Source organism: Dromiciops gliroides, chromosome 3 (assembly GCF_019393635.1).
Source record: "Dromiciops gliroides isolate mDroGli1 chromosome 3, mDroGli1.pri, whole genome shotgun sequence".
Lineage (NCBI taxonomy): Eukaryota > Metazoa > Chordata > Mammalia > Microbiotheria > Microbiotheriidae > Dromiciops > Dromiciops gliroides.
The window spans coordinates 597455855-597468569 of record NC_057863.1 but is presented as its reverse complement, the minus strand read 5'-3'; the positions used below and the strand labels follow the sequence as shown (position 1 = coordinate 597468569).

General features: G+C 43.4%; 1 protein-coding gene across 7 annotated transcripts in view; it reads left to right on the top strand.

The window, feature by feature from the left end:
- The window catches only part of SCMH1 (Scm polycomb group protein homolog 1), a 153064-nt gene that overhangs the window by 137021 nt on the left and 3328 nt on the right, over nucleotides 1-12715 (top strand). For 6 of the 7 annotated variants that reach the window (XM_043995986.1, XM_043995983.1, XM_043995984.1 and 3 more), the window contains 2 exons: nucleotides 908-1093; nucleotides 11950-12092. In XM_043995986.1, coding sequence (XP_043851921.1) covers nucleotides 908-1093; nucleotides 11950-12092 — 329 coding nt within the window. Of the gene's footprint in view, nucleotides 1-907; nucleotides 1094-11949; nucleotides 12093-12715 lie in introns of those variants that run through there. The other variant, XM_043995989.1, reaches the window with a different exon arrangement.

Sequence of the window (12715 nt, the reverse complement as noted above, 5' to 3'; positions counted from 1 at the left end):
TCATTGTCCCTGTTGTGTAGGGAATACTGAGAGGTAAAGGGACTTGCCCAAGGGCACACAACTAGACATGGCAGAGCTGGATTTTGAACCCTTCTCTTATGACTTCAGAACCAGTACTCTTCACTAGACTGCAGCCCCCTCTGCTCCTGAGCTAGCTTTGTGACCACGAGGAAGTCATTCTGCTGCCTTGTATCTCTGTTTGCTCATCTTTATGATAGACATGATCAGGGGGGCAGCAAGACGGCGCGGTAGATAAAGCACCGGCCCTGGATTCAGGAGGACCTGAGTTCAAATCCAGCCTCAGACACTTGACACTTACTAGCTGTGTGACCCTGGGCAAGTCACTTAGCCTTCTTTGCCCTTTAAAAAAAAAAAGATAGATGTGACCTTAGAATACCTTATTCCTTAGCTCAAAGGGTTATTATGAGAAAAACTCTTTATAAACCTTAAAGTGTTGTAAAAAAAAGAGCCTTTTTTTTAAACAATAAGTACTGGAAATTGCTATAGTTCCTCCTGGTTTTGTCCTCCCTGCAGTGTGCCTTATCTTCTTCTGAGTAGTACTTGTGCAAACAGCTCCCTAAAAGAACATTTTTTTCTTCCCTTGAGGCTCAGCCCAGCTGATGGAGGACCAGATATATTCCTAGTTGTTTTTACAGGCTGAGTAGAATTGTTTTGCAGCCCTGGGTGTAGCAGACCTGTCCTGACTCTTCCCATTATCATGAATCCAGGAACTCTGGAGCAGGAGGCCCCCCCAAATCAAAGCCCAGCAGGAGGTGGAGATCAGTGGCACTGACTTGCCTTTGTTTAACCAGGTGACACTGAAAGGCAGGCGTTGGCAGCAGTGCGGCCCCAGCTCCTCCTGCACCATGGGGCTTATGTGTTCTGCCGTGTTTGCTTAACTCTGTAGCTGTGTTTGACCGGGAGCAGCACACCCTCAACCTGCCAGCGGTCAACAGCATTACCTTCGTCCTCCGCTTCCTGGAGAAGCTGTGCCGAAACCTCCGGAGTAGCAACCTGTTCGGCAACCAGCCCTTCACGCAGAATCACATGCAGGTCTCCACCACTGAGTACGACCACGACAGGTACCTACCAGGTAGGAGCTGGGATGGGCCTAGGCTTGGAGAGCACCTGCGGGATGGTGGAAGGAGTCAGGAGGCTGGAGGCGGCCCTGGGCTGGCATAGTTATGGGGCATCTATGCCTAGAGGAGAGCTTTACTTTCTAGGGGCAGATCACAGAATAATCACAGAGCTGGAAGGGAGGGGCCTTACAGATCATCTAATCCAACCCCCTCATTTAACAGAGAAGAACACTAAGGCCCCAAAAGGGTAAGTGACTTGCTTAAGCTCAAAGAGCTACTACATTGCCAAGGTGGGACTCAAACCTAGGTTTTCTGACCCCATGCCAGGCCCTTCTTTCTGTCCCTTTATGTTGCCATACCTAGGAGAGTAAGTCTCATCCCTATCTTTTGCTTTCTCCTGGACTTTAATCCTCTCAACTCTTTGGGCTTCCTCTCATTATCTCTGGGTCTATACAGGCACAAGTAAGTGATTCAGTGAACCCCATGCAGAGAATCTGGGAAGTCACAATCCTTCTTTTTAAGCCACCAAAGTTATTCCACTCCTGTCTCCACTTTGGCAGCTGTGAACTAGAATCGATACTTCTCTCCAACAGGGAATTTTAGTCTCAGAATACAGATTGAGAAACATATCCCCTAATGATCTGCTGTCCTGTGTTTCTTTTGGCATATACCAAATAAACCTCCTCCACTTCAACACTTCATGCAAGCCAGTTCATGCTCCTACTATCTTTGACTGGGCTGGAAAATCACTTTTTAAAGTTAACCTACCAGACTCATAGCAGGGAAGCATGTGCCACGTGGCTGCCTAAGTGACTAAGCACATCTAAGAGAGGCCCGAGGAGGCAGGGGACTAGACTGCTACACTCTGAGTCCCTGCGTACTGAACCACTCAGAGGGAAGCCAGAACTCTGAAAACATTGGGCTCATCTTATTCAGGAGAGAGGTAAGATCCGGCAAAAGTGTCCTGGAGCGTCCTTCCCAACTGAGTGTGCATTGGGAGAAAGGGCTTCTGACTTCCAAGTACTCTGTAGGAAGGCACGGTCATTGTGTTGCCCGTCAGCCATGCCTCTGGCTCTTCACTGTTTTCTTACTTTGAAGCGGAAGGACACATTTCTCATCAGTTTCTCCTTTACTCCACACTAGTATGAAGAAGTGTTTCTCTAGCGTCAGAATCAAGGAGCAGAAAGATCTGTTCTGACCATGTTTCCTACAGATCAGGCAGTGAGACATCCCACATAAAGTCTGGGCTAAACTGGCAGACTGGGATCATATCCTATTTAAGTCTTCCAAAGTCATATCAGGATAAAAAGGTGAGGCCCTCAAGGCTCCCTTGTCAATGAAGTGTCAGTACACCTTGGCATGAGAATTGTGTCGAGGATCTGCCCAACCATTTCCATGTGGGAAATGGTTTTGAACTCTTCTGGCTTCATTCATTCATTCATTCGTTCATTTAATAGATACTTACTGAATACTGATTGTTTTCAAAGTCCTGTGCCTCAGTGCTTTATGGGATACAAAGGAGAGTAAAACATGATCTTCTGCCCTGATGGAGCCTGCATTCTTAATAGGGGAGATGAGGTCAATCAACCAACAAGCATTTTCAGGTATCTGCTGTGTGCTAGGCTGTGTGCTAGGCTGTGTGCTAGGCTGTGTGCTAGGCTATGTGCTAGGTAGGTACAAAAAAATGGAAACAATCCATGGGGCTAAGGGCCCTAGATTCTATAGGGGAAGATAGTGCGTGCTCGCACACACACACACACACACACACCTATTTATGTGCATATAGAGAATAAATACAAAATTAGTACATAGTTAGGAATGGAGGGTACCAACACTTGGGGGATCAGGAGAGGCTTCACATAGAAGTTTGAGTCTCATCTTGAAGAGGGACAGAGGAGAGCAGGGAATCCATTCCAAGTATGAGCAGTAGCTGATGTGAAGACCAGAGGATGGGAAATGTAGTACCAGGTGTGAGAAACAGAGAGAGGTCAGGTTGACTGAGCTTTGGAGTATGAAAAGGGAAGTAATATATAATAACAGTCCCAGGTAATTATAACAAGACAGAGGTGGGAAGGTAATGAGTGGTAAAAAGTGCTATATGAATGGTAAGGAGGAAGAAATCACTTCTGGGTCAGGGAATCAAGGGCCACTTTAGATGAGGTGACACTGGATGTTCTGGGATGCCTGAGAGCAGTTATTATCCATGGCTATAAAATTACCCAGCCTGGGGTTTTCCTGGCTCTGCATTTGGTCCTGGCCTTCCTGGGACTGAGATTTCTGAGGTTCCTTTCAGATAAAAGAGACCATTCATTTGTCTCCTAACACAACAAAAGTCTTCTACCCCATTTCTGTCTGGATATCATCAGAGATGATTCCCAAGAGAATTCATAAGCAGTTTTCTTGTCAGGGTACTAAGATCCTATAAAAACTGATGGCAAATAACTACTATACAGTATCTTGAGTCCCTGCTGACATTTCTGTGCAGTACTTCTAGAGTTTCAGAATACCTGTATATGTCTGGAATCTTTCATTTTTCCCCACAGTTATCATATTAACTTTATAATGATTTGTCTCCTAAAAATCACTGAAAGCTGTTACTTAGAGTTAACTAATAGTTAGTTTCATGCATTTACCAGATTCTTGTTAGAGTTGAAACCACTAAGCCCATACTTCTTTCTCTTCTACCTCCCTACTATCCAAGCAAACCTGACTCCAAGTCCTTTCAGCAATGGCATTTTCTTGGCCATCATCCAAGTGGAAGCTAGAAGTGTGTGTGTGTGTGTGTGTGTGTGTGTGTGTGTGTGTGTGTGTGTGTGTGTGTGTGTGTGTTAATGTATGTGGGTGTGCTACCTTCTAGTCTGATTAGTGCAAAGACTTTCCTTTGAAATGATATCCTTTGAGCTGCAGTGTGGATAGATGTTCACCCCTATCTTGGCAGTATAAGAAAGTCTTTTCTCCAGAGGACAGAATTCTCTGTTCTGAATTTTAATTTTGTACCCTCCTCCTTTCTTTGATTCTGCTTGGCATTCTCCCTCCCAGCCTTCAGTTTTCCAACATTGCTATTCTTTGGGAGACAATGTAATGTAGGAGAATGGACCTGAAGTGAAAATCAAAAGACCTGGGTTCTAATCTCAGTTCTGTCACTGATTAGCTCAGGGCCTCAGTTGCCTCATTTATAAAATGAGGGAGTTGGACTAGAAATATCTAAAGTCTCTGAGCTCTAAAATTGTAAATTGTATTGTTCAGTGCCTTTCCATCTTTATGAGCTTCCAACATACAAACATAAAAATCATGAACAGTCACATGTAACTACCTCTCCCAATATCTTCTCTCATCTGGAGAAGCTCCACAAGTTCCAAGGTCAACACCAACATGTTTATATGTTGTGATCCTCACTACAATCATTCTTTGTAATTGTTTTCATTTTAGGATTTGGGTATTTTGTGGCAGAAAAACATCCCTTGGTTTACAACTTGAATTTTTCCTTAGTTCATCATGTCCAATATAGACTTCTCTTCCTAGACAAATGACTGTCTTCTTCCTATGTGCTTGGGCCTTTCATAGTATCCTTGCCACCCTATGAGGCCTGGAGCAGCTTTTACACCAAACACATTATCTCAGGTAGTGTAATGATGTGAAAAAGGGCATAGGAATCAGAAATGGAAAATGTTGCCCCGATACTGCCCAGCTGTGGAAACATCATTTACTCTTTCCAAGCCTCGGCTTCCTCGTCTATAAAATGAGGATAATGGTAATGTTACAGCACACATTACAGAAACATGCTTGGTAACCCTTAAGACACTAGAGAAGCGTGAGCGATTGGTCCCATTAGACGAGGTGTATTTAAAGGTGATGAGAATAGAATCTGTATTAGGTGTTGTCTCCATCGAAATGGTCATCTTAGTGGCTACACATTGTTGTGGTCGCGTCACTGTCGTCCAGAACGTATCATAAATTGGGGACGCCATGCCCAGAATGATGGAGGTGATGGTCCGTCCCACTGCCCTCTATTCACGGATGAATAAGCAGACCTGTTTGGAAAGAAGATTGCTGAGCTGGAGCACTTCCAGAGGAAAATGGCCAGGGTGGTGAGAGGGCTGGAGAACAGGCCATATGAGGACTGTTTTAAGGAATCTGGAGCTAAGATGAGGTGGGAACATGGCACCTGTGTCTAAGGTTGTGCAGGGCTGTCGTGTCAAAGAGGCCCTGCAGAGCAGGGTTAGGGGCGCTGGGTGGACCGTCCCTAACAATCAGAGCTACCCCAAAGTGGAATGGGCTGCCTCAGGAAGCCACTGCATTTCCAATTACATCACTTATTGGGGATACTCTTGAAAGAATTCTTGTTCATGTAGGGATCGACCCTGATATCTTCTCCAGCTCTGAGTCTGTGATTCCTAAAAGTCCTCTTAAATGGATTCCTTCGAAAAGGGTAGCTCTATTTGGATCACAGGATTAGAGCTACAAGGAACCTTAAAGATCCTATTTCTAGTCCAGCTCTTTAATTTTACAAGAAGAAATTGAAGCAGAGAGAACAATGTCTTTTTCAAGATCATCTATGCAGTTAGTGGCAGAGCAGGGATTTGGGCCTCTTGATGTCAGATGCAGGACTTTTTCTCCTAAAAACCATACAACATCTTTTAGAATGCATATTTCTTGACAAAGCCACTTCATTACTTTACTCACATCTTGTATAGCCTTTCTGGCTCTCCTGAGAGCAAACAGTTCCAAAATGGAAGTCTGCTTCTTCGCTGGTATGAGGTGAACCAATATCCCAGAAAAGATAGGCTGAGGGCCCAGCAGGCGTTCCAGAGCCTCTTCATCTAGTCCCAGGAGCCAAACCCACCTCTGTAATGACAGCAGAACTCCTCAGTGAAGTGGGTGGAGTTGGAGGTGAGGACACTTCTCCCTCCTGGCCTTCTCTCCCCATACAGCCTCTTCTGGGATTGGCTCTAGATTAAGGGCCACTGGTCAATCATCCAGTATCTGTTGAGAGCCTGCTTCAGATGGGATACTGTGCAAGGAACTTTGCTTAGCCCTAGTCCCAACAGGGACTAAAGGCAGGAAACTTCCACTCCCAATACTGATCATCATTTTCTATTTTTTTAATTTTTTTTAATAAATTACAATAACAAAAATGAGAAAGTATTGGATTGCAGCGGACAAGAGCTGCCTCAAAGCCAGGGGCACTGGAGTTCAAGTCTCCTTTCTGACATTTCCTGGCTGTATGACCATGGGAAAGTCATTTAACCTCTCAGTGTCCCAGGCAAGCAGCACTGACCTATAAAGGGAGTTTCCTCACCCAGGACTACTAATGAAATTACAGGTCCAGTGCTTACTCCTCTGCTTGAGGTGCTAATAACTGGTTCCTTTGAGGGCTTCAAAGTTTGCAAAGGGCTTCATGTGTATGATTTCATTGGAGCTTCACAATAACACAATCAGCTAGGTATTATACAGATAGAATTATCCCCATTTTATTAATTGGCAACTCTCTAAGACTATAAATTGCCAGGAAGTGCTGATTCACATCTCTAAGAGAGGGAGTTTTCCTCACTAGAACTTACTTATTTAGCCCAGTAAAGTCTCAGGTCCAAGTCCTTCCCTGGTCTTCTCCAGGCTCATTGTCCCTAGTGTCTTCTTCCTGTGACAAGTTATCCAGATTCCTCAGCATCCTGCCTGCTGTCTTCCAGATAAATTATCTTGCCAGCATCTCTCCTAAAACAATTTTTACTGAAAATGGCTCTCTTCAATAGTTTAGTAAAGGTGAGTTAAATGCATACTCTATGCAGGCACCCCTACCCTCAGTATCATAAAGTTCATTAAAACCCCAGGGGTCTCTGCCCTTGCAGCTCCATGATGGAAGCCTGGAGTGGTAGAAAGAGAACTAGGTTTGGAAACTAGAGAACTAGGTTCAGGTCAGCACACCAATAATTACCAAGCTAGGTGAGCGCATCCCTTAACTTCAGACTTGATTTCTTCACCACCTGTAAAACAGGGATAATTTGTGCCACCTACCTCACAGGCTTGTAAGAGCACCTTGTAGGCCTCAAAGTGTTGCCCAAAATGCGAGTTGTTTGTTGTTATTTATTCAGGCTGCTGCTCTCTGCTCAGGATGACTGTGGTTTGAGTCCTCTGTACCCTGAAGGTCATCCTCACTGCTTTGCACAAAGTTAGGGTTGTTGTGGATCTGTCAGGTTGGTAGGACCAGCCCATCTCAGAGTGAAGAGATTAATGCTTGCTAAGGATTGTGTCCATCAACAGGGTAGGCACCTGATCACCTGCATTCTCACCTGATCTCCACCCTCCACAGAAGAGTTTAGATTTGTACCTCCTGTCTCTACAACGTAGCTAGTCTTTACTACTGGAAAACACAGAGGATTTGTCCCTTACAAACTGGGTTTGCTAACCGTTAGCTTGGAATTGGTGCCCTCTGCTGGGACACAAGAGAAAATACTGGTCTGAGGTTGGGTTTCTGTAAGGCACTCGTTCAAAGGCATTGTGTCCAGTGCACTCGGGCAGAATACTTTTTTAAAAAAAGGTTTTGTAGCATTTCAGAAAAAAATTAAGTGCTTAAACCATACCACTGGTCACATCAGTGAGTCTTCCTGACAGGCTGAGCCTCAATTTCTTTGTAGTATTGATAAAAATTCTGCCATCGATCCAAAAACAGGTACATTTTATACAGGTACAGCCTTCCTAATGGGCACAGGCCTAGGATCAGACAGAAACCAGGTTCCCTCCAGGTACAGATCTAATACTGACCTCTAAAGGGCCAGCCAGTACTTCACTCCATCAGTGCTGAGAGTAGCAGAACCTTCTAGTGCCCCAGTAGGCTGGCTGCTCTTGAGCTAAGGAAGGGGTTGTCCTTTATACAGCTTGGAATGTATCTGTATCATTTTTCACAGGTTGTCCTGCTCTTTAGAACACATTGGACCATAGACAGGAATTGAAATAACATTTGCCCCAACTACTACTTAGCAGTATTAGAGTGAGCAGTATTAGAGTGAGTACACAAGTGTGCAAAGCTATAAAGCAACCTCTAGTGGGCTAAAAGAATGTTGGTAAGCCTCTGGTGCTCCATACCTCAGTGTGGAACCACAGGTAAGTCATTGTCTCAGGAGCCTAACCTTTAAGGCAGGGACAGTCCTGGTCTTCTTCTTGAGAAAGCAATGGTGGACAAGGGGTTGGTAGATGGAGTATGGGTACTTTGATATATTAGGCATATTATATGTGTATCAATTAAAATATGGGAGGGCCCCATACTCCCCTTAGTATTTGTATTGTGCAACTTCCTTAACACATACTTCAGATACAAAGCTCCCTTTCATAGATCCTAAAATGGACCTGCCTTACATAATAGTCACCCATTGATGTAGGACTTTACAGTTTACAAAGTGCTTCGTGGGCATCTCATTTCATTTTCAAAACAACTCTATGAGGTAATAATAATCGTTCCCCGTTTTCTAGGTAAGGCTCAGGGATCTTGGAACTGACTGAAGGAGTTTACTAGATTATAAGTTCTATGAGGGGAAGAATCATCTTTTTTCTTTCAGCGCCTCTTTATAAGTACTTAATGAAAATGTTGCTGAATGGTAAGCAGGTAGGAGGTGGTAGACAAGGGGATTAAATTCCAGGTCTTCTGACTCCTGGGTTCTTTTCTATTCAACCACATTACCTCTCCCTTTAATAGCAGTATTTTGGTGAATCTACAATCAGGGTATTAGTGAAACAGAGTTTGTGGGTTATTATTAAGATGCAGTCATTAATAGCCTCCCAGGTCAACTCAAGCAGGACTTGTAGCGTGCTATTTGGATCCATTGAGTGTGCTAAATGAACTTTGGATCCATTGAGTGTGCTAAATGAAACTCCAAATCTCCATCTGAATCTCTAAATGCTACTAACAAAAATAGCAACAGAAATTAATATGGCTAGAGTAAAGGAGTTATAAAATCTTAGCATTTAGAGCTGGCAGGGTCCTTAGAGATCATTCCATTCCAGTCCTTTCATTTCACAAAAGAGGAAACTGAGTCCCAGAGGAAAATGTCCAAAGTCATAGGTGGTAAGCAACAGAGCTAGAAAAGTAAAGTGGTGTCATGGAAAGAGTGCTGGAATTAAAGTCAGGTTATATGACTTTGGGGGAGTCGCTTTCTTTCTCAGACTCCATGTTGGTATCTGTTGGACTAGAGCAGGGCTTTTTAAACTTTTTTCACTCACAATGCCTTTTTGATATATATACATATATATATTATATGTATTACAATTTTGATGTGTAATTGATTGGTAATTGTTTAATGTAATCATGCTCTCAAATAACTAAGGATAATTGGCCAAGAGCCTTCTGGCAAAAAAGTGATAGTGGACATTTCAAGCACCATGGCCGTCAGTGGGTTAGAAATCAATAGCCAGGGCACCCACCTGGTACCATTTTCTACTATTTCTACGTGTAGGACCAGCCTTGCCCAAGAAATATACTGGGGGCCTTCAATGTATACTAGGGAATGAGATAAAGCATCTGGACTCAGAACAGGATTGAAATAAACCCAGGGTCTATTTTGCCCATTGCACCAGGCCTTTTTGAGCCTTATCTTCAAACCATTGAATCAAAGAGTGGCAGAGATGGCAGAGGCTTTTGAGATCATCTAATCCAACTACTTCCAAGCTGTTTTTATTTCAAAATGCCGCCTCTGTTCCTGACCTGAGTATGTCAGTAGGGCTCTTAAGCAAACAGAGCTTGAGATAGACTTGAAGTCTCCCCAGCCTCACTTGGGGAAGGTCTCTTACTCTACCCTACCTCAGTTCCTTCAGCCTCAACAAACATGCCCTCAAAATATAGTCCCCTGGGTATTGGTTCCTATACTGGTGCTCTAGCCTTCTTCAAACACTGTGCCATACTAGCATACTCACACTTTGCTCTCAAGCTGATAGCTCAAAAGCCAAGCCTTCAGGTCTGGTCCCTGGGACAGTACAGAGAGTCTCTCATGCCTGTTACCCCTATGTGATTGCAGCACATGCCAAGGACTAGTTTCACCACTGGTTATCAGGTCACGTGATAGTCGAGGACCTAGATGGACATTGTATGGGCAGCAGGTAGCCCAGAGTGGAGAGGGCAGTACAAGGAAGGAGAAGAGAGTGAATGGCCAGAGAGAGAAGAACAGAGAGTTGCTATCTTTGATTATAACCGCACCCAAGAATGTGGCCCACTATGACCCATCCTCTAGGACCCTGAACACAATGGTTAACTGAATGTGATCTTTGTGTATTATAGTTACCTTTCTTTCTCCCCCACTAGGCACTGTGTGGTTCATTTCTAGATTGACCTAGCACAGTGTCCAGAACGTAATAGGTACTTAGTAAGTGATCGTTGTATTGAATTCAATTGGCATTTCCCTAAACTTTCTTTAATAGTATGATATCAGTCTTTTCTATTTTTTGGAGGGGGATTCTGACCTATTATTTCTTTGGTACAGGGAACTCCTACCGATGCGAATCAACAACTCTGCTGCAATTTAGCATCTTAGAGAGTTGCCTAGGGCAGGGCTTCTTAAACTTTTTTTACTCTCCACCCCTTTTCACCTGAGAAATTTTTATGCAGCCATTGGTATATAGGTATATCAAATAGGTATACATGACCTTTTACTGTTGCCAGATTTTTTGTGACTCCCACATTCAGTTTAAGAAGTTTTGGCCTAGGGTACCAAGAGGTTAAATAACTCACCTAGGGTTGTACACCCAGAAAGTGCCAGCGTGAGGACCTAAACTTGTATCATTCTGATTCCTAGGCTATTCTAAGGAGGCCATATTTCCTTACATAAATCTAGATGCTTGAGTTTACCTAAATCATTTCACCACCCTGAACCTCAGTTTCCTGATCTGTAAAATAAGGAGTTGGACTAGATGGTTTCTGAGGTCCCTTTCAGCTCCGTCAGTCAATAAGAATTATTAAGCACCTACTAAGTACCAGACACTGTGTCACTCTGGGGATCAGATACAAAGAATGAAGCAATCCCTCCTTGCAAGGAACTTGCATTGGTAACTAAGTGGAAGAAGAGTGATGCCCTTGACAATAATAGAGAACTTAGAGGAACAGGACACCTGAAGAGGAGTCACTTTTGCAGAAAACTGGACCAGCTGTTTAAGCCTGCATTTTTAAAAGGCTTTCTCTGGTCCTATGCCCCAAATCATAATGTAGGCTGCTATGATACTGTGACTGAGTTGTCTCCAAGAGCCTTTCTAGCCCTAAATCAGTGACTCTGGAATTCTTCCCACAGGAGGTTCAAAAGAATGTACTGCTCATAGGCTCCCAAAGGAATCTTTTAGGAAAGATATCAACAAGCCAGAGGGTGACCAGGGTAATAAAGAGCTTCGGCTTCATAATACATAAAGACCAGATAAAGGAATTGGACATAGTTATTCCAGAGAGAAGACTCAGGGATGACTTGAGAGCTTCTTTCAAGTACTTAAAGGGCTGTTGTGTGGAAGAGGGATTAGACTTGCTCACCTTGACTCCAGAGGGCAGCAATTGGAAAAAAAATAGATTTCAGTTTCATGTAAAGAAAAATTTTCAAGTACTGAAAGCACTTTCCAGTTGTAAAATGAACTGCCTTGGAAAGTAATAAGTTGCCCATCACTTGAGGCCTTAAAACTAAGGAAGTCTGACCAATTGTCAAGTATGTTGTAGAGTAAATTTCTATTCAGGCACAAAACAGATTAGATGACCTCTGAGACTCCTTTCAGCCAAGAGAGTCTGTGAATACTCTTGGGTGTGTAATTTCTGGTCTTTTTTTTTTTAATTAGTACCATTAGTTTATTATAACATTTTCACTTTTGTGTGTGAGCAAAAGATGTGACTTTCTCTTATATTCCTATCTGATAGGTTCTGATCGATATCTGGGATCCCGAGACCCATCACGATTAAGTAGCCGGGACCCCTCCTCTTGGACCGTAGAAGACGTGATGAAGTTTGTCAGAGAAGCTGATCCTCAGCTGGGACCTCATGCTGACCTCTTTCGAAAACATGTAATTCTCCTCTTGGATTTATCTCAGATGGATTCTGCTTTATGTGCATTAGTTTTGTCTTAGCAACTTGACTATATGCTTTTGGAGGGCAGGCATTAAGCTTAATAACTGTTCAACATACTCTACAACAGGGGTTATTAACCTGGGGTCCAAGGACTCCCAAGGAATCTGGGGATAGATTTCAGGGGATCCATAAACTTGGATGGGGGGCGGAAATTACATCTTGATTTTCACTAAATATATAACTGAAATTTAGCATTTCCATCAATTATGAATGTAGGCAACAAACCACTATTTTGAGAAAGGATCCAAAGGCTTCATCAGTCTGCCAAAAGGCTTCCTTAGTCTGCCCAAAGGGGCCCCTGACACAAAGAAGATTAAGAATCCCTTCTCTACAACCTAGCACAAGTCTAGGTGTATCGTAAGTGCCCAGTAACCCTTACTCATTAATTGACTGATTGTTCTTGAACTACACAAGTAGCAGTGGCCCTTCTGATTGGGTTCAACATTCCGTCAGCCAATTTATTAACAGATACTCAATTGAGCACCTGTTAGATGCCCATCATAGAGCTAGATAGACACCATGGGGAATGCAGGAGAAAAAGACCTAGTTTCTGCTGACA